General features: G+C 49.3%; 1 protein-coding gene across 1 annotated transcript; it reads left to right on the top strand.

Annotated features, from left to right (window-relative positions):
- Positions 1 to 417: 417 nt before the first annotated feature.
- HAAO (3-hydroxyanthranilate 3,4-dioxygenase) lies at positions 418 to 25,597 on the top strand. The gene is made up of 10 exons (XM_025354183.1): positions 418 to 566; positions 4,108 to 4,186; positions 9,204 to 9,287; positions 9,657 to 9,763; positions 22,097 to 22,186; positions 22,493 to 22,536; positions 22,828 to 22,973; positions 24,755 to 24,823; positions 25,006 to 25,088; positions 25,168 to 25,597. The coding sequence occupies exons 1-10, from the start codon at positions 487 to 489 to the stop codon at positions 25,241 to 25,243; spliced, it is 858 nt and encodes a 285-aa protein (XP_025209968.1). The 5' UTR covers positions 418 to 486; the 3' UTR covers positions 25,244 to 25,597.
- Positions 25,598 to 26,516: the final 919 nt, after the last annotated feature.

Below are 26,516 nucleotides of genomic sequence, written 5' to 3'. Positions count from 1 at the left end.
CGTGTTCTCAGGCGCTGGGACTTCCAACCCGCGATCTCCCCACTGTAGTATTTCTGGGGACCTTCCCTGGGGTTCCCCCCGGGGCGTAGAGGGAAGGAACGTCTGGGGACAAGCGCCCAGGAAGGGTCTGGATTCTGTGTCCTCCGCCGGGAGCAGGCCCCACCGCAGGCGCAAGTGTGTGTGGCGCCCCCAGGACGGTGGCGGGGACTGAGCCCCTGCCCCGCGGAGAAGCAGGGGGCACGGGCCGCCATTCCCCCAGCGCTGCGGCCGCCGCGCTCGCCAGGGTCTGGGGTGGCGCGGAGGGCGGGGGGCTCACACCAAAGTCCACCAGGGGCCAAAGTCTGCCGGCCCCAAGCTCCCACCGCGGGGTCGCGGGGGTTTGCTCCGCCTCGTGAGCTTGGGATTCTGGTTAAAAAGGCGACTGGGCGGAGCCAGGGGCCTCCGACGGCGGGAGGACGGCGCTGCGAGGAGGCGCCCGGGACAGTCATGGAGCGCCGCGTGGGAGTGAGGGCCTGGGTGGAGGAGAACCGGGGCTCCTTCCAGCCCCCCGTCTGCAACAAGCTTATGTGAGTCCGGCACCTCCATGGCCTCCCCCTGCCCTTGCTTCCTCCCCCTCCTCCATCTGCGCCCTCACCTTGCAGCTCCGAGTTCCTGGACCCAAAAGCCTGCAGAAGGGCGGCTTCAATCTCTTGGTTCTTGGGGGAAGATGGAGACAGGCTGTTCCGGTTCCACCACATCAGTCTGTTCCTCTTTCTGGTGACTGTGGTCTTGACTTCTGAAGAAGGCTGAGCTGGGTCTGAGGCTGTGGGAGATGAGATGACAAGGTGCACCCTCCTTCCGGGGCTGAGAAACAATACTCCAACCCAAGTAACACTGTGCATTTTGGGAAAACTCAAAAGTGTGGGGAGGGTGGTTTTCAAGGCCCCAGAATTGCACTAGAATGTAGGCCTGGGGGCAGCCAAATCATACACCCCAACCCTGTGCCAGAAGCCACAGGCAAAGGGGAAGGCAGAGAATCCGCTCCTTTGGGAAGATCTTGATTTCTTGCTCTTTCCAGAGCCCCTCTTTGCAGGTGTGCACGAATACACACACACACACACACACATACACACCACAGCAGACCCTCCCTAGGCTACCTCTGCCAGTAGCCTCTGCCTGCAGCACCCAACAGGGTTGGCCGTCCAGCTGCCATCTTTTTCAGGCAGACCTCTCAGGCCCTCCCCTGTGGCACGGTCACCTCCCTCACCCCCCCAGTTCCATGGCAGGGCCTCACATGCCGGCTAGATCAAGGTTCACATTCCTCATTTTTGCTGTGTCCACAGGACATGGTCAGTAGGGTGGCACCTCAAACCAAACAGCAGGCCCAGGACTATGCCGAGTGTTTTTACGTCATCTCATCTCATTCTCACAGTAGCGCCATGGGGGGGGATTTTCATAAGTAACTTTTCTAGTGTCACAGAGCGCCTGTGGGATAGGCTCCAGACAACCCATGGAGCAGTTCGACTCCAGAGTCCACGCTCACTTTTGGTTACCATGCAATACCACATGGCCAACAGTCAATAGCTCCCCAAAGATCTCTTCGGCCACTGTTGTTGCCCACCCCAATCAAAGATGTAGCATTGTCTTTGCCTCCTTCCACCACTTCATCCCCGTCTGTGGTCGCTCCCTCTCCGTCCTCCCATCGCTCCCTGAGGTCTCGCGTCCATTTGCCCAGGCCTCTCGCTAGCATTCGGTGGTTTGATGGCATCATTGGTATTCTTGCTTCTGCTGCACCACACCCACCTCCACCTTCGTCTTCACAAGGCGATCTCCTCGTGTGTGTGTGTGTCCAAATTTCCGTCTTTTAAAAGAACACCAGACATATTGCATCAGGGGCTCACCCTACTCCAGGATGACCTCATCCTAACCTAAGTACATCTCAAGGACCCTATTTCCAAATAAGGTCACATTCTGCAGTACTGGGTGTTAGGACTTCAACATATAAATTTGACAGGGGGGGTTGCTATTCAGCCCATAATACCCCTAAGCAAGGTGAGAAGCTGCTTGAGGGTTCTGGGCAGAGAAAGGGCAGGTCTGGTTTGTGCATCCTGACTGATGGGTTGAAAGAGTTCTTGAGTGGAGTTGTTTAAGAATTGTCTGTGTATATCTAAATTACACCTCAGTGAAGTTGATTTTAAAAAACAACTTTCCAGGTTCCCCGGCACTCCTTAGACCAAGACCAGACTCCACGGCTGGTCCACCCTCCTGGTCCAGCCTTCTCAACATCGTTTCCCAAGGTCACCCCCAGTGCTTCTAGTCTCAGAGCCTCTGCACCCAGCTCTCCCATGCATACCCTTCCCCAGTCAAGTTCCTTGCAGCTTCTCTCCCTTCCTTGAAGCTCTATGCAGCTTTAAGTTTTTAAGCATGGACTGTTCATGACAGCCTCCTCCTGCCCTGTGCCTCATCCACCTTTTCAAACATCAGGTCGACACGTGTGTTTCTGGCTTATTGGGCCCAGCCTCCCAAAAGGGAAGGAAAAGGAAAGAGACTGGCTCTTCCGTCTTGTCTCCATGCCTCGCAGCTGGGCTGGAAAGCAGCCCACAGGAGAGGACACTCAGAAAGGACCTGCCAGTCTAGTTTGGGGGCTCAGACCTCCCCCATAGCCCCTCCCCTGCCATCCACACCATTATCATCCATGCAGGCAGCCTCTAGAATGCTGTGCCCTGTGTGTACAAATGGTCCCAGACCCAGCACCTCCCCTCCCAGAGGAAAGCCCTCACCCCTGCCCTCTGTGGCAGGGCCACCTGAGAAGACCCTGAAGCCGCACCCAGACACATTCTGCTGCTGATTCACCCCAGCGTCTGCACCCGGAAAGGGGACCCTGCTGTGCGGGTGGGGCGGGCTGTTCTCAGGAGGTGCTGAGGTATTTTTCCCATAAAAAGGTAACACCACATCAACAGCAGAAGGACTGAGGAGTTTGGGCACCCTTTTGTTCCAAACAGCTGACTAGATGCCCCACAGACCCAGTGCCCGCGTGGGAGTCAAGGAGCCTGGGACCTGGCTCAGGTTCGGTCATTCCCTGGCTATGTGACCCTCTCTTGGCGGGCTAAATTGGCTGTAAAATGAGAGGGCTGTATTGAGTTTATTTATTTATTTGTTTATTTAAGACAGTCTCCCTCTGTTACCCAGGCTGGAGTGCAGTAGCGCGATCTCAGCTCACTGCAACCTCCACCTCTCAGGTTCAAGCGATTCTCGTGCCTCAGCCTCCCAGGTAGCTGGGATTATAGGTGCCCACCGCCAGCCCTGGCTAATTTTTGTATTTGTAGTAGAGACGGGGTTTCACCGTGTTGGCCAGGCTAGTGGCCTCAAGCAATCCACCCACCTCTGCCTCTCAAAGTGCTGGGATTACAGGCGTGAGCCACCATGCCCGGCCGGGTTTCTTTATTTTATCAAATACTTAAATAGTGCTTACTACATGCTAAGCATCATTCTGAGAGCTTCCAAATATTAATTCATGTATTCTGTTTAAACTCTGTGAGGTAAGAACTGTTCCTCTATTTTACAGATAAGGTTAGTAACATGCCCCAGGGCCTATACTTGTAAACACATGCCACACTGACTTGACACTGCCTGAGGCCCCTGCTAGATGTTATAGTCTCCTGCACCCACGAAGCCATGCCTCCAGCCAGGGCAGAGTGCAGGATCCCGTAGTCAGACAGCACGGGTGAGCGGCAGGTCAAGGTCGTTTTGCCCCTACACTGCCTCATCCTGGGAAGGGGCCTCCAATTTGCTACTCTCCTGTAATTTGAGATCTTGATCACAGCCCAGGATCCTGGTTGATAAAGCCATAGATTCACCACCATGTCATTCCCCTTGTTGGGTCAGAGGATGTGGGGGGACACACAAACAGGGACAGTCACACAGACACCATCCCAGACACATAGACGCTTAGATGCACCCAGGCATGAACTGGGGATGAGAGTTGGGGGACAGGGACAGTGAGGCCAAAACAGTCCTGCTCCTTCTCCCAGGGGCCCTCAGGCTCCCTCCTGGCCCCCAAAGGACCCCTGCTCTCTTCACTCGTAGGAGATGGTTTAGAACGTCTCCCCTACTTTGCGCGCATTGCAGGCACCAGGAGCAGCTCAAAGTCATGTTCGTTGGAGGCCCCAATACCAGGAAGGACTATCACATCGAAGAGGGTGAAGAGGTAGGTTTGACTGGTCTCCCTAGATCTAGGCCTGTGGGCAAGGAGCCTGGTCCTGGGGGCAGGGGGCGCTTCCCACTCGAGGCCCAGAGATGATGGACTGGAGAGGGGTGGACATGTGGCTGATAAGTGGAGAGGGCTGGACATGTGGCTGTAAGTGGAGAGGGGTGGACATGTGGCTGATGAGTGGAGGGGGCACAGCTGAAATCATAGGGCATGACTGCTCCCTCCAAGCTGGTGGGCAGGCAGTGACACCTCCACAGCCAGCACCTTTGCTGGGGGAGCCCCGGGAAACAGGTTCTCTTCTAGGGAGCATTTCAGTATGCTCTCCTCCCTCACTCTCCAAGCTGGGAGGAAGCCTGTGTGAGAGTGTGTGAGTGTGTGTGTGTGTGTGTGTGTGTGTGTGTCTAGGGTCCTTTCACAGTGAGGGAGGGGAGGAGGGGCAAAGGAAAAGTTGGCAGGAAAAGTTGGGAGAGGGGAGTCTGGAGTGACCCTCTGGGCCAGATATAAACCCTTACAAGGCAGGCTACATGGTATTTTCTCTATTTTCTTGCTCTTGTCCCCTGCTCAGAGGCCTTCCCTGTGATGAGGGGCAGGCCTGGCCTGGAGCAGAGGTACAGATCACTGAACAGCAGAAAATCCCGAACAGCTGTGGGCAATCCTAAAGGAATTATGCTCAGTTTGGAAGTAAATGATGTTTGGGGGCCTGGGGCAGGCTAGAAGATTAACTGTACTGGCTCAGGCAGCTAATGAATAGAATCTGGCTTTCTGACCTGGAAAGGCCTTTCAGGCAGGCCAGGCGGAAAGGGCGAGAGGTGTAGAGGAACCATGCATATCAAGCACCAACTCTGCACCAGGCTCTGTGCTCATACTCTATGCACATTGAATTCTTCCACCAGACAGGGGCCGTTGTCCCCCTATGCTTATGGAAACAGACTTGGAGAGGTGATGTGATGTGCCCTGTCCAAGATCCCAGGGTTAGTAAGCGGCAGAGAATTCCCCCATTGCAAGTTCATCTGCTTCTGGCCCCCCTGCACCTGCACGCTCCAAGAAAGGAGTGAGGTAGGTGGAGTATAGGTGGTAGGTGGCGCTGGGGACTGGGGAGCTGGGTCAGGGAGCTGGAGGTACCCTGACCGCTATTGCAGAGGCAGAGCTCGGCGAGGAGGAAAATGGGGTTTGGTAAGAGGTGTGATTTGAACCCAGGTCTGAGCGACTCCCCTTTTCTCACTATTCAGGAGGAGCCCGGACCCTGAGTTACACTGCTTCCATAGCACAGCCTGGAGTTTTCCCAGGCTCCAGCTGGGTGAGGATAAGCAGGGACAGAGAGGAGGCTGACCCTTAGCCCTGAGGCTGCGCAAGTGCTGCACCACCCTGCCACCAAAACCTCAGCAGGGTGGGACCAAGCCCTGTCACAAGCCCACCTCCAGCCAGATTCCTCCCAGACACCTGGGTGTCCCTTCAGAGTGAGGACACCTGTGCTGGCCAGCCCTCCTCATCGCTCAGCTGCCATCTGAGTCAGGGAATGGGCTGCTGGCCAGGCCCCTCAGGGGACACCCAGCCACCTGAGCTTGGAGAAACCATGGGATGGGCATGGGGCAGAGGCAGCAGGGGGCGAGAAGGGAAGCAAAGACAGATGGAGACAGGAGAGGTGGGTGCTGTGAACAGGGCTGACAGAGAAGGCCGAAGTCTCTGGAAGACTCCGCAGTCAGCTGTGCCTCCCATACCATAGCCACGCCAGGTCTACCCACCTCTCTCAGTATAGTTTTAGATTTTCCTATTGACTTTTTCCACCAAGGAAACAGTCTCCAGTGAGGTGTGTTTGTGAGAAGGGGGTGGCCAGGAGAGGTGCAGGGCCCCTGGAGCGTGAGAGGTGAGGGGTTGGCTGGTTCTGCTGGCCCGGGGCCCATCGTTCCTCTGCACAGCCTTGCGTGTCCCAGTGCACACATGAGGTGCTCAACAAATATTTGTTGAACAAGTGATTCTCCCATGCTCACTACAGTCCCTGGCTGTGGCCTGGATGCCCTCAGTGGGGACAGAGGCTGTTGATCAAGCTGGACTCTGGATCTTGAACCCCCAGAATCAGGCTCCCTGAGAGGACGGGGAGCCCTCTACTGATCCTTTCCCACCAGAGGAGATTCTGTGTCTCTTCTGAAGGGGACACACCTTTCTCTTTAAATTTTGCTTTTGTTTATTTATTTTGGGGTAGGTAGTAGAGAAGCACAGTCCAAACTTCAAGGTGCAAAAGGTGATTCAAGGCAAATTCCCCCTCCCACCTGCCCCAGCCACAAGCCACGAATGGGTTTTGCAGCCTCTAGTTAAGGGAGGGCCACCCAGCCCCAACTCCTCCTTCAGCTCCAGACACACCCTACCATGCCTACCCCTTAGCCACTAGCTCCTCCTCCCTCAGCCCCTCCCGCTCCCTCCGCCACCCACTCAGCCCAGGCCTCACTCACGCTATTTTTGCACTTTGCCCCTGTCTGCAGGGGAGGATCTTATTTTGGAGACCAATTGAATCTGTCAAGTTTGTGGGGAGGGGACCAGGACATCCCCCCGAACATGGCCAGCCCCTATATCCAAGGGGAGGATGCCCCACAGCTAAAGCCTCTGTCACCCGCAGGGTGTGGGCTGAAACCTACCAGGTTTCTTATTATTTGTATGAAATAATGTGTATGGGATTTCTGTTTGTTCGTGTTTGTTTTTGTTTTTTAGAGATGGGGTCTCACTTTGTCACCCAGGCTGGAGTACAGTGGTGCAGTCATAGCTCACTGCAGCCGCGACTTCGGGGGCTCAAGCAATCCTCCCACCTCAGCCTCACAAGTCCCTGGGACTACAGGCAGACATCACCATACTTAGCTAATTTTTTCTAGTTTTTGTAGAGATGGGGTCTCACCATGTTGCCCAGAATGGTCTCCACTCCTGGCCTCAAGTGATCCTCCCATCTCCCAAAGTGCTGGGATTACAGGCATAAGCCACCACATCCAGTCTATGGGTTGTTTTTAATAAGGAAAGTAAATATTGTTCCTTGTAGAAAGTATGAGAAATATAGACAGAAAAATCCTTACCTCATTCATAATCCCACCACGCAGAGGGCCGCTGTGAACAGGCTGCCTCTGTTATATGTGTATTGCTACAAACTAAAACCCTGCTGGGTATAGTTTTGAATCTTTAACATAACTTTAGCATTTTCCATTTTCCCTTTCTATTAACAGCTATTCAAAAACATAGTTTTTTTTTTTTTTTTTTTTTTTTTTTTTTTTTTTTTTTTTTTTTTTTGAGACGGAGTCTCACTGTGTCTCCCAGGCTGGAGTGCAGTGGCGCGATCTTGGCTCACTGCAAGCTCCGCCCCCCGGGTTCACGCCATTCTCCCGCCTCAGCCTCCCAAGTAGCTGGGACTACAGGCGCCCGCTACCGCGCCCGGCTAGTTTTTTGTATTTTTAGTAGAGACGGGGTTTCACCATGTTAGCCAGGATAGTCTCGATCTCCTGACCTTGTGATCCACCCGCCTCGGCCTCCCAAAGTGCTGGGATTACAGGCTTGAGCCACCGCGTCCGGCCAAAAACATAGTTTTTAATGGCTGCATAATGTTCCATATTTTGAATCTACCATCAAATATTTACATTTCCCCATAATTATATTAGCATTACTTTTGTCATTCTTACCATCGTCAATACTAATAGCTAGAGGCTCATTGAGCACTTACTATGTGCTGAGCACATATGTGTAAAGCATCCCTGGCATCTTCACATCTCCATTTTGAGTAGATAACTGTCATTTTGTAGATGAGGAAACCAAGGTACAGAAAGGCTAACTGAATTGACCAAGGGCACACAGCACCCTGGCAGAGCTGAGGGCTTTTAACTATGCACTGCATTAAAAACAGCCTTGAACATACACCACTAGGCAGGTATGTCTCTGATGAACTGAGGTCTCATTCCTGAGGTGGAATTACTGAGGTCAAGGTTGTACGGTGACCAGCTATCTGGATTCACCCAGAACTTTCCCAGTTTTAGCACTGAGGGTCCTGCATCCCAAGAAACCCCACAGTCCCTCCAGGGGTGTAAACTGCCAAGGCACTTCACGCCCATGGCCAAGTTGCCCTTCAGAAGGGTGGTGACTATTTGTGCCTAGTGGCAGACTGCAGAGCCACATCTCTCTAGGTCCCTCCAGGTCAGCTTGGTTTCTCTGAGTAGACGCTGTTGATAACATTCCTTCAGCTATTTGGCTGGGGCTTTTAACACCTAGGCAATGTGTGACGGGTGGGGAGAAAACCGGTCTGCCTCCTCCTCTTCCTCCCAATTCCATGGGGTGATCTCAGTAAATTAGGGACTTAGGATGAAATCGGAAAAATGCAGTAGGAGCCCCCACCCCCCGGCCTGGGAGCGCACAAGAGGCACATACTCCCATCCCCCACAGCACCTAACTCATCCCAGGCTGCCAGCAACCTCCACAGCCCCACCTGCTGCCAAGGCATCACCCTGGCCAGAGGCTCCAGAGCCACATACAGCCTTGGGTCCAAGCTGCGGCTCCGGCTGGAGAGTAACCAGCTATGTGACCTTAGGCCAGCTGCTTTATCCTCTGAGCCTTGGTTTTCTTTCTTTGTTTTCTGCTGAACGGGGTTAATGATACCTTTGGAGGCTTTGCTGTGAGGTTTCTGGTGGAAAAGTGCCTGGCACAGCCCCTGGCACATAGTAAATGGGTGGGTCCCCTACCTGACTGCTGTCTCATTCACTTCCCCAGTGAGCATTTCATCCAGCTCCTGCCCGCCAGCCAGGTAACCACCGTTGCATCCTGGGTACTCTGATCATCACTTGCATGTCCAAGACATGATCCCGTGTGTCCCCAGCACTCCATGGTATGCACCGGGGAGACGGGCCTCGGGACAGAAGTGACAGAGCTGCCCATCAACTCCGAGGCCTTCAGAAAGTTCTCAGGTTTCCCAGTCAGAATTCAGGGCCTGGGCAGTGGCCAAGGACCTGGAAGAGAAAGTGGGCAGGGTCCAAGCCTCTCTCCTGTCCCACAGGTATTTTACCAGCTGGAGGGAGACATGGTTCTCCGAGTCCTGGAGCAAGGCAAACACCGGGATGTGGTCATTCGGCAGGGAGAGGTGAGGCCAGATCCCAGCAGGGTGGGGAAGAGAAAGGCAGCCACAGCTGGAATCCTGGCCCTGGCTGAGGTCTTATCCTCCCTACCTTTTCCTGCTCTCCCACACCCCACCTGCCAACCTGCCCCTTCCCCATCCTCCCTCTTCCAGGCCACCCCATCCTCCCTCTTCCAGGCTGCTCCATCCTCAGCACAGTCCAACATTCCCTCTGGTTCCCCGGCGTAGAGGCTGGGCAGAGAAGAGGGCCCAGGGTGGACAAGCAGTACCACTCTGCTGCCCAGGGGTCAGCTGCGGATGCCCAGGATGTTGGGGGCGCTAAGGTCTCCGTGAGGGATAGTGGCCTCACTGTGCACCTTATCTCTACCACTGCAGATATTCCTCCTGCCTGCCAGGGTGCCCCACTCACCACAGAGGTTTGCCAATACCGTGGGGCTGGTGGTTGAGCGAAGGCGGCTGGAGACCGAGCTAGATGGTCTTAGGTAAATTCTGTCTGGAGGGCTGGGGCAGAGAAAGGGCAAACAGCAAAGGAGCACAGCTCCAAACTGCAGCTAAAAGGATCCTAGATAGACTCAAGAAAGCATGTGCTGGCCACTGAGTGGGCAGGAGGGCTTCACAGCAGAGGCAGTGGAGATCCTGTCTTTGTTGGCTGATGGTGGAGGGGTAGGGTGGGGTGGATTGGGTGGGGTGGATTCTGTTCTCTGTGACCCCCTGGAAGCCCACTCAGCCTGATGACCTTTGGCTGGAATCAGAATCTGTGCTTTCTGCATGAGGTTGTGAACCCTGAAAATTCGAGACAGGTCTCAGTTAATTTAAAAGTTTATTCTGCCAAGGTTGAGGACATGTGCCCATGACACAGCCTCAGGAGGTCCTGACAACATGTACCCAAAGTGGTCAGAGCACAGCTCGGTTTTATACATTTTAGGGAGACATGAGACACCAATGAACATATGTAAGATAAACATTGGTTCCATCTGGAAAGGTGAGACAACTGGAAGCAAAGGTGAGAAGACTCAAAGTGGGAAGGGGGCTTCCAGGTCACAGGTAGATAAGAGACAAATGGTTACATTATTTTGAGTTTCTGATTAGCCTCTTCAAAGAAGGCAATCAGATATGCATTTGTGAGCAGAGGGGTGATTTTGTGTAGAATGGGGGGCCGGCTTGCCCTAAGCAGTTCCTACCTTGACATTTCCCTTTACCTAGTGATTTTGGGGGCCCAAGATATTTTCCTTTCACATTTCCCCCTTTTCTTTTTAAAAATCTTTTGGAGAAAGCATTTTAGAAGAAATTGAGTCTCTGGTCCCAGGTTTTGTCTGATCTCTCATGGCTAGGATGGTTTATTCCTAGACCGGTAGATCCCAAGTTATTAGGGAAGTTCAGTTTTAGAAAGTTGTTAAGTCTCATGTCTTACAAGGAGAAAATATGGGGAGGAAGGAAGAAAAACAACAACCAACGAAAGAGCAATCCTGGAAAATCAATATAGGCCACATTGCTCTGAAGTTCACACATCAGTAGGCAGGTGTGAGAGTGGTTTAGGTATGTAAATAGGTTGCTGATATTTTCTTCTGAAGTTTAAGTTGTCTGGCTTCAGTTTTCAGGGCTTTAAGAAAGCACAGCTCAGCTTTCAGTGACTCCAAGTTAGGAAAAACAAACAAAAAAAAGAGTAAAAAAATTGAAAACATTATTTTGAAAACTTGTAGTCAAGAAAAATTAGAATTCAGTCCAAATCGTAGAAAAATAATAAAAATTGAGAAACATTAGGCAAGACTAGAATCTAACAACAGGTATACTATAGTTTTCAAAACATAATTTTTCTCTCTCCAGTTTCCCATTTTAAAGACAAATCATGGTAGGACTGATTTGCTTTATTATACTTGGCCTAATTATTTGTATACAGTGCAGCAAGAATAATTTTTTTTTTTGAGACAGAGTTTTGCTCTTGTTGCCCAGGCTAGAGTGCAATGGCACGATCTCAGCTCACTGCAACCCCCAACCCCTGAGTTCAAGTGATTCTCCTGCCTTAGCCTCCTGAGTAGCTGGGATTACAGGCACCCGCCACCACACTTGGCTAATTTTTTGTATTTTTAGTAGTGATGGGGTTTCACCATCTTGGCCAGGCTGGTCTTGAACTCCTGACCTCAGGTGACCCATCTGCCTCGGCCTCCCAAAGTACTAGGATTACAGACTTGAGCCACCACACCTGGCCAAGAATAATTATTTTTTACATAGGCTTTTAAATTGACTTTGATGGAACTTTTTTCCATAGAAGGAATCTCAGATAAGAGCTATTTTTAAAGCCAAGCCTAGCCATGGATATGTGCTATTAAATACCTATGAGTTGGGTGATCTTCTTGAGGTTCCAAGGTAAACTTGGGGCATTTGGGCCTGTCACCAGAGACAGGGCCTTTACTTATCAGAGGTCAGGAACCCTATACAGGGAAGGTATGAGGCCAGTTTCCCTAAGGGGTCTTTATTGGTTCCATAAACCAAGCTTCATTCCTTAAAGGAAAGCACACCATTCCAGTCAAAGCCTTAATAAAATAACCAGTTTCTCCAATTACGTCCTGTTGCAAAATGAAAACAGATTCTTACTGCACTTATGCACATAACTGTATTGCCATAAGTTAAGAATACTCACAAATAGCTTCCAAATTCTGGAGAAATCAGGTAGAGAGAAAAAAATATGCTCCAAATTTTGTTCATGGGAGTATAATAAATTGTTAAAAACTGTCAATAGCTCAAAAAAAAAAGTTTCCTTGACTCTGAAAAAACAAAACAAAGGATCAGCAACATTTAAAGCAAAAGTAAAAAAGATTACTTTAGTCTTCTATGAGTTCAGTTTACATAGTTTACTCCTGTTATGCTTGATATTCATGAACATTTCAGCCCTCCATGAGAGTCCTGAAAGTTTTTCTTCTCTATTCTAATGTCACTATCTCCAAAGTTATCAGAAACCTGCATTTAAGAACACCTGTGTTCTCTGGACATGGGGGCTCACGCCTGTAATCCCAGCACTTTGGGAGGCCGAGGCAGGCGGATAACAAGGTCAAGACATCAAGACCATTCTGGCCAACATGTTGAAAACCCGTCTCTACTAAAAGTACAAAAATTAGCTGGGTGTGGTGGTGTGCACCTGTACTCCCAGCTACTCGGGAGGCTGAGGCAGGAGAATTACTTGAACCCAGGAGGCGGAGGTTGCAGTGAGCCGAGATTGTGCCACTGCACTCCATTCTGGCAACAGAGTGAGACTCCATCAAAAAACAAAAACAAAAAAACGAGCACCTGAGTTCTAGAGCTGATTTTAAAGCCACCTCCTAAAGAGAAGCAAAACAGGACCATTGTCTGTGAATGACAAAAAGTTTTAAGGCAGCCATAGTCAAAGACACAGTTGGCAAGGAAATTTGTTACTTCTGTGGCACACAATAATTTAATACAATTATGATTATTACTGATTATGTGCACTAAGTTTTATCAGGATTATAGGAGTTTCCCATAATTTTGGAATGCATACCAATAATATATTTATACAAATACAGCCCAAAGAAAACCAAACACCATTTCATATTTGACAATGCTTTTTTATACCAAATAACTATGTCATTTTTGGACATTAGGGAACCCAATATCTTAACAGATTAATTAGGTCAGAAAAAGATATAATTTATCATTTGATTTTGGAAAGTTTGTCAAATATCAAAGGTTTAAAACTCTTGATATCACAATATAGGATCATTCATTTAACCAAAGTAATAACTCGAGGATTTCAAAGAAATGAAAACCTTCATTCTTTGAGAAGAGACTTACTGTTCCAAACAATAAGCTCTAATAAAAATAGCATGAAGCCAGGCATGGTGGCTCACACTTGTAATCCCAGCACTTTGGGAGGCTGAGGCAGGGGGATCACAAGGTCAGGAGTTCGAGACTAGGCTGACCAACATGGTGAAATCCTGTCTCTACCAAAAATACAAAAATTAGCTGGGCATGGTGGTGTGCACCTGTAATCTCAGCTACTCAGGAGGCTGAGGCAGGAGAACTACTTGAACCCAGGAGACGGAGTTTGCAGTGAGCCAAGGTCGCGCCACTGCACTCCAGCCTGGGTGACAGTGAGACTGTGTCTCAAAACAAACAAACAAAAAAATAGCATGAACCCAATTAAATATAGTTTTAAAAATTATATCTTGACGATAAGATATAATTTCCATAAACCTTTCATAACCTTTACTTAGGAGTCAGTTAATGCTTCAAGAAAACTTTTTAAATCTGACACAGGGGCCCATATGCTGGTCTTGCATCAGTGTACCTTTGACATTAATGACTAATTTATAGATAAACTGAACTTATTTATTTATTTATTTGAGATGGAATTTGCTATTGTTGCCCAGGCTAGAGTGCAATGGTGTGATCTCGGCTAACTGCAACCTCCACCTCCTGGGTTAAAGTGATTCTCCTGCCTCAGTCTCCCAAGTAGCTGGGATTACAGACATGTGCCACCATGCCTGGCTAATTTTGTATTTTTAGTAGAGACGAGCTGTCACCATGTTGGTCAAGCTGGTCTCAAACTCCTGACCTCACATGATCCACCCACCCTGGCCTCCCAAAGTGCTGGAATTACAGGCATGAGCCACCACCACACCCGGCAAGAAACTGAACTTATTTTATCTCTCAAAATTGGTCCTTACAATCTCCCATGCCCACCTCTTCCATGATAGTCCCTGGGCCTTAAGGAGTTGAATAGTTTTAATTTCTGTCCCTGTGTTTCAGGAATGCAGTTTATTTTGATTGGCATCTTCTACTGGGCCTGAAGATGGCGCTTTAATTGATGCCAGTGTCTAAAATTTAGCAGGACTTGGTCGGGCACAGTGACTCATGCCTGTAATCCCAGCACTTTGGGAGGCTGAAGTGGGCAAATCATGAGATCAGGAGTTTGAGACCAGCCTGGTCAACATGGCGAAACGCCATCTCTACTAAAACTAAAAAAAATTAGCTGGGCATGGTGACAGGCACCTGTAATCCCAGCTACTCAGGAGGCTGAGGCAGAAGAATTGATTGAACCCAGGAGGTGGAGGGTTGCAGTAAGCCAAGATCACGCCACTGTACTCTAGCCTGGGCAACAGTGCGAGACTCCGGTCAAAAAAAAAAAAATTTAGCAGGACCTGGTGTCCTTTTTAGACCCAGGAGTCAAAGCCCTGTAACTTAATGTCACAAGGACATTAAAAGCACATACAGAGAGATACACAAATGTAATAACCTTAACTTTTGAAAAAATTTAATCTCATTTTTTTTCCTAAGCAACCCAAACTTAATAATAATGTGACAACTTGATCATATAAAAGTTTTTGGGTTTTTTAAAAAAATAAGTCCTCTTATTGTGACTTACACAGACCATTCATGCTATGCTTGGACTTTCTGGTTTGTCCTGAACATCCCTCCTTCTTCAACAACCAGTCATTTTACTCTACAACTAAATTTACTGTACGAGAGTCTTTCTCATATGAAATTATTTCTCTTTAAGCTTTCTTACCACAAAAAAACTTCTTTGTTTTTATAACTTTCTTTACATCTCTTTTATTTCCTGGTTCCTTTTCTCTTGTTTTATACATGACCTTTAAATAAGCCTTAAATTAGACAAAATGGTTCACTTTTTTTAAAAGGACGCACCTTTTTTTAGAAAGAATGTTTTCCTACAAATATATTTTTATTGGAAAGTACCCAAATAATGAAATGTCTACTATTTAATTTAACTTTAGATTCTAAATTATGACAAGGTTATCTACAAGTATTTATCCTATTGCATTTACATAATTATTTTATTTTAATCATTTACTTAGATTATTTGTAAAAATTGTGATAGTCATTATTTAAAGTTATAGAACCACCATTGCAAACTTAGAACTGAGACAGTGAAAATGATTTGACCTAAATGATTCCATCTTGCTTCTAACCTCCAAGCTCTCCTTGTTCATTTCTGGGTATAGGCTGAACTAACTTTGAGAGGAATTTAGTTTAGTTAATTAGAGCCCCTTTTTATATTTTCAGCAGTGAAACATTGTGTATACAACACATACATAGATGTTTTAGGCATGCTAATAGAAGTACATCTTATAGATTCATAACAACTTTTTTTTTCTATCTTAGACTTTCAGATTCTTTTTTCTTTTTTCTTTTTTTTTTTTTTTTTTTGTGATAGAGACTTGCGCTATCACCCAACCTGGAGTGCAGTGGCACAATCTTGGCTCACCGCGACCTCCGCCTCTCAGGTTCAAGTGATACGCCTGCTTCAGCCTCCCAAGTAGCTGGGATTACAGGTGCCCACAACCACGCCCAGCTAATTTTTTGTATTTTTAGTAGAGACAGGATTTCACCATGTTGGCCAGGCTGGTATCAAACCCCTGACCTTAGGTGATCGACCCACCTCGGCCTCCCAAAGTGCTAGGATTAAGGTGTGAGCCACCATGCCCAGCCAGACTTTCAGATTCTTGATAACCTGTTTTACAACCACAGGCAGTTGTCAGCTAAATAGCCTTAAAGTTGCGTATTAAAGGAAACAACTCACCAGATGCGGTGGCTCACACCTGTAATCCCAGCACTTTGGGAAGCCGAGGTGGGTGGATCACGAGGTCAGGAGTTCAATACCAACCTGGCCAAGATGGTGAAACCCCATCTCTACTAAAAATACAAAAAAATTATCCGGGCGTGGTGGAGGACGCCTGCAATCCCAGCTATTCAGGAGGCTGAGGCAGAGAATTGCTTGAACCCAAGAGGCAGAGGCTGCAGTGAGCCAAGATCACGCCACTGCACGCCAGCCTGGGTGACAGAGTGAGAATCCGTCTCAATAAAAAAAAAAAAAAAAAGGAAACAACTCAGGTGAAAAATCAAATAGCAAAATTTACATCATAAGGTACAGAGAGAATAAGTCTGATAGTGCTAGAGGGAGATTAAAGATGGATGCTGGCTGGGCATGGTGGTTCATGCCTATAACCCCAGCACTTTGGGAGGCAGAGGCAGGCGGATCATCTGAGGTCGGGAGTTTGAGACCAGCCTGACCAACACGGAGAAACCCCATCTCTACTAAAAATACAAAATTAGCCAGGCATGGTGGCACATACCTGTAATCCCAGCTACTAGGGAAGCTGAGCAGGAGAATTGCTTGAACCTGGGAGGCAGAGGTTGCAGTGAGCCGAGATCATGCCATTGTATTCCAGCCTGGGCAACAAGAGCGAAACTCTGTCAAAAAAAAAAAAAAGATGGATACCAAGTCAAACATAAAATTATAGAAATCTATCATAGGATTGTATAAGGAGACCAATTTTATTTAGATCGGGACTACCTATCTTTTAACTGGATCTCTGAGCTCTGGGCAAAGCCCACACTGAATCCTGGGTCTCCAAAAAGGGAGAATTATTGTGAGCTTAGACCACATGATGCTTTTACAGTGCACTTAAAAAAAGGTTTTTTTAAACAAAGACATTTCTAAGTGTCTAAACCACACTCTTCTACACTTGATCTTAGTCAAAGGCCCAGAAGCAATAAAACCACACTCTTCCTTAAAAACTCAAGAGTAAGAGTAACCTCAGTTACAATAACTATTTTAGTAAAAAAAAAAAAAAAAATCCAGATACCAATATAAAAGTAAGCAGTTTAAGAGTTGAGACCAATATATCTTTTTACATTCTTGATAAGGAAAAACAGGTTTCTCCCCTAAAAGGAGTCTAGTGCCTTCTTCATTTTCTTTAAGAAACCGCAGGCTACTATAAACTATTTTAGGTCCCTCATGCAGCAGAGGGTGCAAGAGAAAGGAGAGACAGCAGAAGTAAATGAAGAAAACAGAATTCGGTCAACTGAGAAGAAAAAAACTTTTGCTCAAAAAAAAAGACAAGGTCCTAGGAGAAAAACAAAAACAAAAACATGAAGGTTAAATACACACACACACACACACACACACACACACCCCTTGGATGTTAGCTTTTAATTAAGCTGATTTTTAACCATTGAGCTCTTTTTAAAAAATATTTTTAAATCTCATTACTGTATTTCAGCAGGAAAACAAATGCTGCTGTTTCAGAAGTACAGCCATTGCTCTTTCAGTTTTGCCTGGTTAGCAAAAGGTGGCCTTGTTATGTAAATCAAGCCCCTTAGCAGTCAAAATAAAAAATCTTTCATCTTTTTTTTTCTCCTTTTGCTGGCCTTTTTTCTCCCCCCACCAGACCAGCTTTTTTTTTTTTTTTTTTCCCCATGACAGAGTCTTGCTCTATCACCCAGGCTGAAGTGCAGTGATGCAATCTCGGCTCACTGCAACCTCCGCCTCCTGGGTTCAAGCAATTCTCCTGCCTCAGCCTCCTGAATAGCTGGGATTACAGGTGCGCGCCACTGCGCCTGGCTAATTTTTGTATTATTAGTAAAGACGGGGTTTCACCATGTTGGCCAGGCTGGTCTGGAATTCCTGACTTCATAATCTGCCCGCCTCTGCCTCCCAAAGTGCTGGGATTACAGGTGTGAGCCACTGTGCTCGGCCCTTTGTGTGTGTGTGTGTTGGGGGTGGAGGGGCATTTAGCCACTCCAGAGGCCTTGTTTCCCATAATTTGGAACTTCTTTAGGATTTGATCAAGTCAGGCAGAGCTGATCAAACCCAATGGGAGAAAGACTGAAACAACAACAAAACAGAAACAACAACAACAACAACAAACAGTTAAGCAAAACAAATGATCGCACAGCTTCCATGATCACTGAGCACTCTAATGGTCAGCAGAAATTAAGAGCAGCTGATCGTTAACTTTAGTCAAGACAAACCCTCAATTCGGCTACTTACCTAGGGGTGGGTCTCAGGCTCAAGACAGCTCTCTACCATCCTAGAAGCAGGAAAAAAACCTCCTTTTTCCTATCGGAAGCGAACTCAAACTTCATAAACGAGTTACCTGCCTTCCATTGTCATGGAAACAGGAAAACTTGCCTTCCTTGTTGGAAACAAGTAAAACGCAAAAAGAAAGAGGGAGTTGTACAGCGAAATAAACTTTAGATCTCAACCAAATTTGGGGAGATCAGGGATTCTCTAGAGCGGGTGCTCCCAGACCTCAGCAAATTGTCCTATTGGTTTGAGCCATAAAGTTAGCTCACGCCAGTACCAAGCACCCTTAGGAGATTTGTCAAAGGTCAGGGGCACCTCCACTCAGAATCCCTCTGAGGTTATCAAAATATCAACTCCAAAAATTTGAGACAGGTCTCAGTTAATTTAGCAAGTTTATTTTGCCAGGTTGAGGACGCGTGCTTGTGACACGGCCTCAGGAGGTCCTGTTGATATATGCCCAAGAGAGTCAGAGCACAGCTTGGTTTTATACATTTTAGGGGGACATGAGACATCAAATTAACATATGTAAGATGGACATTGGTTCGGTCCGGAAAGGCCGGACAACTCAAAGCAAAAGCAGGATGACTCAAAGCAGGGAAGGCCTTCCAGGTCATAGGTAGAAAACAAACAAAGGGTTGCATTCTTTTGAGTTTCCGATTAGTCTCTCCAGAGGAGCCAATCAGATACGCATTTATCTCAGTGAGTAGAGGGGCACTTTGAATAGAATGGGGCGCAGGTAACCGGGCGTACTGGCTCACTCCTGTAATCCCAGCACTTTGGGAGGCCAAGGCGGGTGGATCACAAGGTCAGGAGATTGAGACCATCCTGGCTAACACTGTGAAACCCCATCTCTACTACAAATATTAAAAATTAGCCGGGCGCGGTGGCGGGTGCCTGTAGTCCCAGCTACTCAGGAGGCTGAGGCAGGAGAATGGCGTGAACCCGGGAGGCGGAGCTTGCAGTGAGCTGAGATCCGGCCACTGCATTCCAGCCTGGGCGACAGAGCGACACTCCGTCTCAAAAAAAAAAAAAAAGTATGGGGGGCAGGTTTGCCCTAAGCGGTTCTCAGCTTGACATTTCCCTTTAGTTTAGTGATTTCAGGGACCCAAGATATTTTCCTTTCACAAGGTCTTCTGGGAGGGGTGGGATGTGGAAAGTGGGCCAGAGGGGTTCCAAAGTCACACCCACCTCCCCCAGTGCAGCCAGAACTGCTGCTTCCCCCCAGAGTTTAGAGTCACGGCCAGTGCCTCCCTCAGCTAGTTTCTCTACCCCAGCTCATTCCACAACACACACTGACATCTGGATGGCACTTGCTATGTGCCAGATGCCTGGCTAAGGACTTTGCATGTATTTATTCATTGAGTCTTCCCAACGATCCTATGGGGGAGGTGCTGTTATCATTACAAAGAAGTTAAAGTTGTTAACGCGTTACTTGCTAGATCTGGCATTATAGAGAAATACGGAGTTAGGGCCAGGACAGTATAAAGAGAAGTGGGAGTCAACACCAAAGAGGGGAAGAACACAGGCCCTGCTGTCGACATTCTGATTCCATAGCCAGGGTTCTCATTTGGTTCTGACCAGTTCATTCCTCTGAAAGGAGGAAGTAACCTATTGCTCAGGGAAATAGAGATTTTTCCAGAAGCTCAACAGTGTTTTGTTTGGTTGGTTTTGTTTCTCTCTTTTTTTTTTTTTTTTTTGATAAGGGGACTCACTCTGTCACCCACGCTTTAATGCAGTGGCGTTATCATTGTTTGTTGTATTTTTTAACTAAAAAAAATTTCAAGTTTCCCATCAGGTTACCAGGATCAGGATACTATGGCCCATATGTCTTGTATAATAGGCATTTTAAAAATACTTGTTGTTTTTCTGATTATCAAAGTCATACACATTCATTCTCAAAATCTGGAAAAGTACAGGAATGTGAAGTGAACAAAATTAAAATTACTTGTTACTAAAAGGATAAATTTGATGGTATGTGAATTATATCTCAAGAAAACAAAATAATAAAAAAGGGAAAACAAAAAAATTGTCATGTCACCAATGAAACCTAAACTTCTGTCTTGTCTTATTTCTATGCATAGCTATATCTTTTTTTACCTAAAAGAAACTCATGAGTATTTCTTTTTTTTTTGGAGATGGAGACTCACTCTGTCGCCAGACTGGAGTGCAGTGGCACAGTCTCGGCTCATTGCAACCTCCGCCTCCCGGGTTCAAGCAATTCTCCTGCCTCAGCCTCCTGAGTAGCTGGGATTACAAACATGCACCACCATGTCTGGCTAATTTTTGTATTTTTAGTAGAGACGAGGTTTCACTGTGTTGGTCAGGCTGGTCTCGAACTGCCAACCTCAGGTGATCCACCCACCTCGGCCTCCCAAAGTGTTGGGATTACAGTTGTGAGCCACCACATTCAGCCAAGTATTTCTTACACTATTAAATCTTTTCAAAAAACACAATGGCTACATAATCATTCACTGTGTAACAGTCTGTTGTAGAGACAGACATGGTCTTATCTTCTAGAAAAAATCTGTCCCAAGGGACTTTAATATAGGGAGTCTGATGGAGAGGATGGTGTCCTCAATATCATTTTATAGCAAATTCAATAACACATTTCATCTGGCTGCTTTTGACCTTTAATAAAAGCCAGGGACTCAACATTAAAATGCCACTCCAAAGGCAGTTCCCGGAGGGCACTGCCATCCAGTTATGAAGCTTTCCGGGGCCAGCTCCATCCCAGGCTAGGATTTAGGCTGCCAGGTGGGTGGATGCACTGTGTGTCTGTAAAGCATCTCCCATCAGCAGGACCACATCCCTTTTAAGAGCAGACAGAGCTGGCCTGGGCCCAGGAGCTGGGTTTGGGCATTAGGCATTCAGTCAACAGGCGTTCCTGGCACCCACCATGTGCAGCACACACAGGGACCTGGGGCCCATCCCAGCCTACCAGGCGCTCCTCAGGCCAGGGGAGGAGCTCACTGAGCCAGACTGGGGGCTGCGGTGGGCTGTAGGGGTCTACTGAAGGCTATACATACATGTACGTGGGCCTTACCCCAGAAAAGAGTTCAAAGCTTTGCTCCAACTCTCAAAGGCAATCATGACGCTGACAGGAGAAGAACCCCTTAACTGGGGGACATCTTCTGCGTGTTGGCTTCTTCTTTTTTTTTTTTTTTACTTATTTATTTACTTTTGAGACAGAGTCTTGTTCTGTCACCCAGGGTGGAATGCAGCAGTGCAATCTCGGTTCACTGCAACCTCCGCTTCCCGGTTCAAGTAATTCTCCTGCCTCGGCCTCCCAAGTAGCTGGGATTACAGGCCCCTGCCACCATGCCTGGCTATTTTTTGTATTTATTTATTTATTTATTTATTTTAAAGTAGAGACAGGGTTTCACCATGTTGGCCAGGCTGGTCTTGAACTCCTGACCTCAAGTGATCTACCCATCTCAGCCTCCCAAAGTGCTGGGATTACAGGCATGAGCCACTGTGCTCAGCCATGTTGGTTTATTAAGTGTCCGTGCACTCTGGCCTACAGCACTGCAGGCCAGCAGAGCGTCCAGCCACTGGCCCTGGTTTCAGGCTCAGCCTTAGCTTCCTCTTTGGGAAAAACGAAAGCACTGCGATTAGAAGCTCTCTAAGTTTCAAAGATTGTCTTGAGACTGGCCTGCTTCCACCACTTACAGGCTGTGTAATCCTTGCCAGATTGCTCAGCTTCTCTGAGCCTCAGACTTCTACCTGCTTTGTCGAGTTTCGGGAACTAGTTTGGGTCTAGTTTTGGGAACCGGACAGAGCCGTGTGAATTCTGGGGATAGTACCCCTCTCGGGGTGCACGTGTGCTTCTGAAGAGCAAGGTGTTAAGTGACCAATGACCACTAGGGTGTGCTAACACGGGTGGAGCAGACAGCAGCAGAGCCAGGCCTGAGTGGGGCTGCCCTGAAGCCACCCAGATGGGGACAGCAGGGTTGCCTGTCCTCTGCCCTGGCAGGTACTATGTGGGCGACACCATGGACGTTCTGTTTGAGAAGTGGTTCTACTGCAAGGACCTCGGCACGCAGTTGGCCCCCATCATCCAGGAGTGAGCGCCCAGCCCAGCCCCTGCCTCTTGCTTTCCTGGGGCTCTGCATCAGCACCTGATGGCCTGGGAGAAAGTCTCCCCTCCCAGGGTGGGGAGCCTGGCCCAGAGAGCCCAGTGCCGCTGGGGGGAGGGAGGAGCAGCAGCACGGGGCTGGGAGGGAAAGGATGGCAAACACACAGCTGTGTGAGGGCCCTATGAGTGTGTGTGGGCTCCTGCACCTGACCGTGAGTATGGTGTATGTGTGTGTCGCTGGTCACTCCAATGGGAGTGCTCGCCACTCCTGCTCCTCCCTGTTCGTCCCTGCAGGTTCTTCAGCTCTGAGCAGTACAGAACAGGAAAGCCCATCCCTGGTGAGGCCGCTGGGAACTGCCCTTCTCCTTCCCTCCCTCCTCTTCCAAAATAGGATAGGTTTTGGTCCAGGGGACCGGGGAGTCTCTTTGTGAATATTCTGCCCAGTTCTCAAGGTACTGAGAAGACGGCAGCCAATGGTACCCCCTACATGGCTGCTTGATCACTGAGCCGGATCCAGAGCCTGTTCCGGCAATTGAGACCTGGGGCCCCTGGGAACTCAGCCCACTGGGGCTGGGTGGGCTGGGTCCTGGGTCCTGAGGACACCGACTGTAGTCATGCTGTGGGTGCAGACCAGCTTCTCAAGGAGCCACCATTCCCTCTGAGCACACGATCCATCATGGAGCCCATGTCCCTGGAGGCCTGGCTGGACAGCCACCGCAGGGAGCTGCAGGCAGGCGCACCACTCAGCCTGTTTGGGGACACCTATGAGACCCAGGTAATGCAGTCCTGGGACATCCGGGGCATCCTCCCAGCAGCCCTGGAAAATGGGAACCAGTCTCTCTCTCACTGCCTCTCTCTCTCTTTCACACACACACTCACACAAACACACACACACGCCACATTTCAGAGGTTGTAGACATGAGCATAGGCCTTTGTGCTCCCTCCCTGACGCAGAGGGCGATGGCTTTGCTGCGGGCGAAGTCTGTGGAGGCTATATGGTCCCAAGCAATTTTAAGAACTGAATTCACTTTCAGAGTTGGAGGCTCCCCCACTCACTGGCAGCTTCCTGGGGGTCTGCAGTTTTCCCCTCGCTAGGAATTCCTGAGCCTTCAGCCAGTCACAGCCTTGGAAGCCAAAAGGGAGAGAATTGTTTGGGAGTGAGGGTTGGGTGGAGAGAGGGATTCAAACAAGGCTGACTTTCTTTCATTCCGCATTTATTAAATGCCTGTTATGTTTCAGGCTTTAGTGGGAGAGTAGGATAGACTTGCTACCTTAAAGAATGTATAGTTTGTTAAAGAGATGGACAAGTTAATCAACAATTGCCACAATCACGTGATAAAGTATCTGATAGAAAAGCTATAGGAAGCTATAGAAGGATAAAGGAGGAATCCAGGCTGAAAGGGAAGTCAAGGAAGGCTTCCCGGAGGAGGTGATGTGCACATTGCATTTTAAAGCTAGTGTAGGAGTTTGTAAAAGAAAGAAAGGGAGGTGGAGAGAGCATTCTAGGTGAGGGAGAAGCATGAGCATGAGCTGTTTGAGGCTTGAAACAGCCTGGCACTGGGAGTAGCTGAAGTTAGCCAGAGGCGGGGCTGGGGAGTGGGGGTACAAGTGTGAACAAGTGTGACTGGTGGACTGTGGAGCAGCAGGCAGGGCCCAGGTCCTGGTAGGTCTGCTGGGTTAGGCAAGGTGGGAGGACTTGTCCTAAAGACAACAGCGCTCCATCCAAGTATTGAAGCAGGGAGTGACAGGCCAGAGTGGTGTTTCTGTACCATGTGTGGGGACGAGGTTGGGAGGGCAAGAGTGGTGCAGGGAGACCTGTGTTCACCTGTGCTTTACGGCTTGCCACTGGCACGTCCCGTGGGCTTTGAATGAGTCAGTCTGTGCAGGGATGCTCATGGCCACAGGCTTCCTGTAGAGGCCTGGCCTGCTGCTCCTGGGTACCAGGGACGTCCTGAGCTTACACAGGGCTTCGAGAACATGCGCACATGTCACAGCAGTGCCACTCAGCCCTGCACCCCACCTCTGCCATACGCTGCTCTTACCTGCTTCGATTTACATTAATGAATATGCGCCCTCTCCGGGGCAGCAGGAGCATGGCCCTGCACAGCAGCTGCGTGCTTCCAGGCTGGTGCATGTCAGAGAGGCCTCAGCCTCACCCTCCTGGTCCCTCCCGCCTCGAGGCCAAACTCAAAACCTCTCTCGGAGAAAGGGAGGTTGCACCCTCTGGGAAGCTGATGTAAATGTGTCTCTGGTGTGCCCTGGTGGGCATGCCTTCGCATGAGCACACATCAGAGGGACCATGGGTGCACTGCACGTGAAAGGCAGGCATGTGTGATCCCAAATACATGCCTGCCTTTGGCAGTGGCGGGCACAGGGAGGCCTGCAGCCCAGGCAGCCCTCCTCTCCAAGTCCTGGTCTCTGCTCAGCACATGGCGATGGGCCTGTTTTATGGGCCTCAACCCTGCTCCAAGCAAGCCTGGTGTCTGGGGGCAGGTTCAAGACCATCTCCCATGTGGGGGAAGAGGCACCAGAAGTTTCTGTTTCACCTCCCACCAGGTGACCGCCTATGGGCAAGGCAGCAGCGAAGGCCTGAGACAGAATGTGGACGTGTGGCTGTGGCAGCTGGCAAGTGGGGCCCAGGGACAGGGTTGCAGAACCCCCTGCCGGAGGGCATCAGCCCACTCCTGGGACTGGGACTCCCACACGGGGCCCACTCTTGGGGCCTTGGGGCCCAGGCAGACTCAGACATTCACCCAGGTGTTGAGGCCCAACAGTCTCCATTTGATTCTCCTGCTCCTCTTCTCCAGGAGGGCTCCTCGGTGGTGACAATGGGGGGACGGCACCTGAGCCTGGCCCCTGATGACAGCCTCCTGGTGCTAGCTGGGACCTCGTGAGTACACGGGGAGGCTTTCCCTGGGATGCTCAGGGTCCAGCTCTGTGTGAGCCCTGCTCATCTGTGTTGTCCACAGGTATGCCTGGGAGCGAACACAAGGCTCTGTGGCCCTGTCTGTGACCCAGGACCCTGCCTGCAAGAAGCCCCTGTGATGACCCTGTTGCCATGGCCTGAAGCAGCCACAGGTGTGCCTTGCAAGCACCCTCGAGTGCCATCCCTGCCGAACAACTCTGCCAGCCCCACCGCTTCTCTGTGTACTGCTGCTGTGTCCCCCACAGACCTGGACATTGTCGTCACCCACCCTCCTGCCTTTCTCAGCCCAGATGCCACGCCCCTGAGCGGGCAGCAACTCCCCGTCTTCTCCGGCAGCCTCAGCCTACTGCCTTGCCAGTCTTGCCAGGTGGTCTACTCCTGGCCCAGCTCCTGACCATTCCTCTGTCCCTGCAGACTCAGTGCAGCACTTCCCCGCCAAGAAGGCCCTCAATAAAGGCTTCCTGGTGAACGCACACCTGTGGGTCTGCTGCAGGCAGTCATCGCTGGCGTTCCCATGTGGTCCCCAGGACCATGTGGTGTGTCTGGGGCATCAGGGCACCAGGTGACCATGGACGTGTTGGAGGGTCTGTTACTGGGCATCCTGTTTGTGGATGGGCATTCCTTACTGTGTGTGTGACTTGATCCACGCATGCTCCATGCCTGGTCCTGGGAGCACAGCCAATGTCATCTCTCCACTTCCTTCTCTGTTCTCATTAATTCTTTCTACTTTTTTTTTTTTTTTTTTTTGAGATAGGATCTCACTCTGTCACCCAGGCTGGAGTGCAGTGGTGCGATCACAGCTCACTGCAGCCTTGACCCTCCTGGCTCAAGTGGTTCTCCCACCTCAGCCTTCTGAGTAGCTGGGACTACAGGCATGCGCCACCACATCCTGCTAATTTTTTTTAGTTTTTCTTTTTTGTAGAGATGGGGGTTTCGCCATGTTGCCCAGGCTGTCTTTTTACATAACTTTAAAACACTAGCATCTGTTGAGTTTTTTTCCAATAACAGAAGTCATCTGTGCTAACTATAGAAAACCCAGAAATACACAAAACCCCCCACCCAGAACTAACCACTGTTAATACCTAAAGACTGTGAGCAGCCTGGGGAGGGGCAGGTAGTTGTACCAAGAGCTCAGCAGTGTCGGTGGGGGGTCTGGCCTTGTGCCCCCTGCCCTCCCCTGTCATGCACAGGTGCCATGTTCAAAGACTCCAGAGGGCCCCCTGAGCCTGCTGTGGGCGTCTAGGGATGCTGGAGGCCTCAGAGGCACCAGTGGGCAGAGACAAGAACGTGGAACCTGCAGTGGGCACAGTTCAGTTTCCTGGGACTTCCGTGAGAAGTCAATGAGGGCATGCACATGAGAGTGACAGATCTGGACAGAACGGGTCCCTGTGT

This window comes from Theropithecus gelada, chromosome 13 (genome assembly GCF_003255815.1).
Source record: "Theropithecus gelada isolate Dixy chromosome 13, Tgel_1.0, whole genome shotgun sequence".
Classification (NCBI taxonomy): Eukaryota; Metazoa; Chordata; class Mammalia; order Primates; family Cercopithecidae; genus Theropithecus; species Theropithecus gelada.
This window is presented reverse-complemented; position numbering and strand designations above follow the sequence as displayed.